This window comes from Echinops telfairi, unplaced genomic scaffold, assembly GCF_000313985.2.
Source record: "Echinops telfairi isolate 266 unplaced genomic scaffold, ASM31398v2 ScPeMD7_443;HRSCAF=831, whole genome shotgun sequence".
NCBI lineage: Eukaryota > Metazoa > Chordata > Mammalia > Afrosoricida > Tenrecidae > Echinops > Echinops telfairi.
Window position 1 is genome coordinate 17,080,636 of NW_022104341.1, and position 4,403 is coordinate 17,085,038.

Sequence of the window (4,403 nt, forward strand, 5' to 3'; positions counted from 1 at the left end):
TCGTCCCTAAGCTCTTGTATTTCCCTTTGGTGTATGGTCTTTACCTTCTCTATCAATTCATCCTTTTTCTGTATTGTTTCCCTCATCTCTTGTATGAGTCCAAGCAGCATTCTGAAAAATTTCTTTCTGTGGCAGACCAATGTCTGCTTCTTCCATGAATGTAGTTAGGTTCAGGCCATCTTCTGCCATTGCCTTTTGTTTCTCCTGTTTTTTCGTTGAGGGCGTTGGGGCTGAATGCTGTTTGGGTTGCGTTGTTTTAAACGATCCAGGTGCCATTTTCCATGGAGTTGTAGAGCACTGGCTGTCTCTGAGAGACTTATAAGGATGATTCTTTGAACTGCCTGTAGCTAATTGCATTATGGGAGGGGCCTACCGCTTTATCCTCCTGTGGCTTCCCTCATTCCCTAGTCAACCAGTATTGTTACTTGGAGGGCAAGTTGAATGGTCTTCTTAGTGGACATGGTTGGGTGGTTGTGGCCCCATGAGGATGGTGTTGTACGGGGTGGTCTCACAAGAAGCTCTGATCGTGTGTCTAATGGCAGCTTGGGGTGCCACAGGAGACATGCAGGGTGCCTGCTTCAACAGGAGTGCCACAGAGGCTATTGGGTTGCCCACTTTGGTGTAGAGCACAGTGAATGGTGGGTGGAATTGCTCTGGTCATGTAGATTTCTGTGGATGTTGTTCAGAAGTTCCCACAGCAGCATGAACCATTTGTGAGTGTAGGCTGAGCTGCCTTAGGCCGTGTCAGGTCCTAAGACAGGTGGAGTAAGTTCCCTCAGTCACATGGGATCACAGAGGACAGGTAGGAGCTCCCCCAACCACACAGGCAAGATTTACCCCAAAGAAGGTGGGCAGGATTTCCCCAGCCTCAGGTCACACTGCAGAGGGGGGAGCTCTCCCAGCTGGGTGGATGGCAGGCACAATTGCCCTAGGCTAAGGAGAGTGGTTGTGAGGTCATCAGTGACATGTGAGAGAAAAGGGAAAAGAAAAGGAAAAGAAAGGGAAAAAAAACTAAGCCCACAGACTATGGGGGGACATGAAGAGAGGGAAACAAAAGTCACAATATGGCTGATCCCTGATCCCTGACTGTGGGCCTGGAGGGGTTTAAACCCTGCCCCAAGGCAGTGGCAAGCTGTGGCTGTGTTGAGATAAAGCCCCTGCGCCAGCTCCAAATGATCCCGGCTACGGCTGAGACTGTGGCAGGGCTAAGGTCAAACCCTAGCCGGACTCCACTGTGGTAATCCAATAGCCCCCAGCTCCTCAAAACCTGGTGGATCTGTGCCTACTTATCTTTATGATGCTCCTCCTAAAACCAGCAATGTGACATTTCCCTCTTAGTAACTTTCCTATGCTGATTTCTGTGGAGTCCCTGTGGTTACTCAGTCGCCATCTTCCCAGAAGTCCCCTTCTTCATTTCTTTTAGCTAGTGTGTGTTCTTCCTTTTTGGTTTTATAACTCCAGGTCTGTGCACATTTCATTATAATGCTTTACTTTGTCTTTCCAAGCGTCCTTTTGAAATTTTCTGTTCAACTATTATACTTCATCATTTCTTCCATGTGGTTTAACTACTCTTCATTCAAGAGCAAGTTTCATAGTCTCTTCTGTTATCCAGTTTGATCTTTTCTTTTAATGACCTTTATATTTTTTCATGTATAATGTCCTTGATATCATCAGGACTTCTGTAATTAGTGTTCAATGCCTCAAATCTGTTCTTGAAATTCAGGTGGGATATACTCAAAATACTATTTTAGCTTTCATGGAATTGTTTTAATTTTCTTCAATTTCAATCTGAACAAACTTAAGTGCAAGTTCACACTCAGCACCTGGCCTCTTTTTGGCTCCTAATATCGAGCTTCTCTATCACCTTTTCCAACAATTACAGTCAGTTTGATTCTTGTGGATTCCATCCTGAAAGACCTGTGGGCAAAGTTACTGTTTGTGATATTGAAAAGAGGTATTTGCAATGAAGAAGTCAAAAATCTATCATCCTTTCTTCTGCACCGTTTCTATTTTTCATTTACCATCCCTTCTTTTTCCTTTCACATTCCAATTGCCAATAATTATCAATGTGTCTTGATTGCATGTTTGATCGATTTCAGACTGAAGCAGTTGGTAGAAGTCTTCAATTTCTTCATCACTAGCTTTAGTGGTTGGTGCATAAATTAGAATAATAGTTGTATTAACTAGACTTCTTCTTTGGCATATTGCTATTATTTTACTACCCATTATCCTAACACTGTACTTCAAAACAGATCTTGAACTGTTCCTTTTAAAGATGAACGTCATGCCATTTATATTGAATGTCAGTCCCCGCATACTAAGGTATATGCTTTTCTAATTCAAAATAACCAATACCAGTCTACTTTAGGCCACTAATCCCAATTATATTGATGTTTCTGTATCCATCTTTTTTTAATTTCCAGTTTTCCTAGATTCATACATCATTCATCCTATGTTCTGATTATTAATTGATGGTTGCAGTGGTTTCTTTCTTTCTTTCTTTTTTTGAGACACACCCCACAACAAAAAAAAAAGGCCAAAAAACCTACACTATACACATCACAATACACAAAACTATATTGAAAAAACAGCTCTCTTCCTGAGTCATGTTTTCAGTGCTTTCTAGCCTGAGGTCATCATCTTCCAGCACTCTATCAGACAATATTATACTTCGATTTGTAAGGTTCAGTGGTTTATCCCTCAGAAATGGAACTCCTATTCTTTCTTTGCAGTCTGTTCTTAATCTGGAAGTTCCATTTAAACCTGTTCACATTGGGTGACCCTGCTGGTATTTCAAATACATATGACAAGCTGACAGACAAATGGGGGATGGAGATTTTCTATACATAATCAAATAGCTCACAGGACTGGTTAACTGGGGTTGAAGGCTTAGGACCATAGTCTACTCAGTCAATGGCACAACATAATGTGTTTTCTACATTATAGTTTGGTGAATAGTAGCTAAGGTGTTAAAAATCTATGAGCAAAAAAATCTATGAGAACTCATCTAAGATTCATTCCTCTATTGGAATCTTCTACTAGTCTGGAACAATAAAAACTTAAGGAAGAAAAGACTCCACAGGAAAGCTCACACAAACCACAACCTCATCTGCCCTGAGACCAGAAGAACTAGAGGCTATTTGACTACCACTACTGATTATTCTGGCCAGAGACAAAATGGATGGTCTTGATAGAAGGGGAGAAAATGTAGAACAAATCTTAAATTCTTACCAAAAGGCCAAACTAGAATGGTAGAGTGTAGAAGATTTACTGTGACTGTTGCCTTGAGATAGCCTTTAAACTTAGAATTGAAACCATCCCCAGAGGTCATCTTTTAGCTAAATACCACTTTGGATCACAAAGTAAACAATATCACCAATGAACTCTGAGCCTTTTATTTTTTAAAAAATCATCCATATGAGATTGAACAATAAACATTTTCCCGAGAGAAAAGATGAGACAGGAAGAAGGTAGGGAACAGAAAAGCTAGAGCAATGGAACTGTTAATAAATTGAATGTTGACATTTGGTGGAAAATGTAACAATTGTTGAACAATATATATACTTAAAAAAAAAAGAGCCCCTAATGCTATCAAATCAATGCTATCAAATTGATGCTGACTCATAGCGAGCCTAAAAGACAGAGTAGACTGCCCCTGTGAGTTTCCAAGCTTGTACGAGGAGTGGAAAGCCCTGTCTTTTTCCTGAATGATAGACTGTACATACTCGAGTATAAGCCCACCCGAATATCAGCTGAGGCACCTCATTTTACCACAAAAACTGCATTAAAAATGTGCTGAAAAACTTGACTTATACACAAGTATATACAGTATATAGAAATAATTAATATGAACCTAATTTAATATAAAAACTTTCACCAAGAATACAAGAAACATTAAAAATTTATGGAAAGCTTTGCCATAATCATATTGTCAGTGTGGCATGGTACTGCAATAATTTAAGTAACAATACAATTTAAATAATACAATATTTTAAGTATTAAAACACAAATTTAAGTATTACAATGACCTTTTCTTTTTTTTCTATATGTATACTTGAGTTTAGACCCTTCCTTCTTCTCTACTGAAACTGAATCAGCTACAGGAATGGCAGCTTCATAGAATTGGTTTGTTGAAAATTCCTGAATTTATTGGAAGATTCCAGAATCTGATTGTTTTAAATTTATCTCGAAATACAATTTCAGAGATACCTCGAGGAATTGGTAAGAACATTGCTGTTATTCTTGTGCAAATTTATCTACCTTCAGGAGTGATATTTATTGAGAAACATTCTTGTTAAGGGAGAAATGCCCAACAAGAACCACTGACCACAAATCTGTAAAAGCTAAGAGTAAGTTTATTTAACAGGTAAAAGAGAAAGACAGAAACAGACAAGTTCGAACTC

At 39.2% G+C, this 4,403-nt stretch overlaps 1 protein-coding gene across 1 annotated transcript in view; it reads left to right on the forward strand.

Moving 5' to 3' along the window:
* LRRC39 (leucine rich repeat containing 39) overlaps positions 1 to 4,403 on the forward strand; it is a 23,612-nt gene that overhangs the window by 12,969 nt on the left and 6,240 nt on the right. Inside the window, exon 3 of the mRNA XM_004699562.3 lies at positions 4,065 to 4,221. Within this exon, the coding sequence (XP_004699619.2) occupies positions 4,065 to 4,221 (157 nt within the window). The remainder of the gene's footprint in view (positions 1 to 4,064; positions 4,222 to 4,403) is intronic.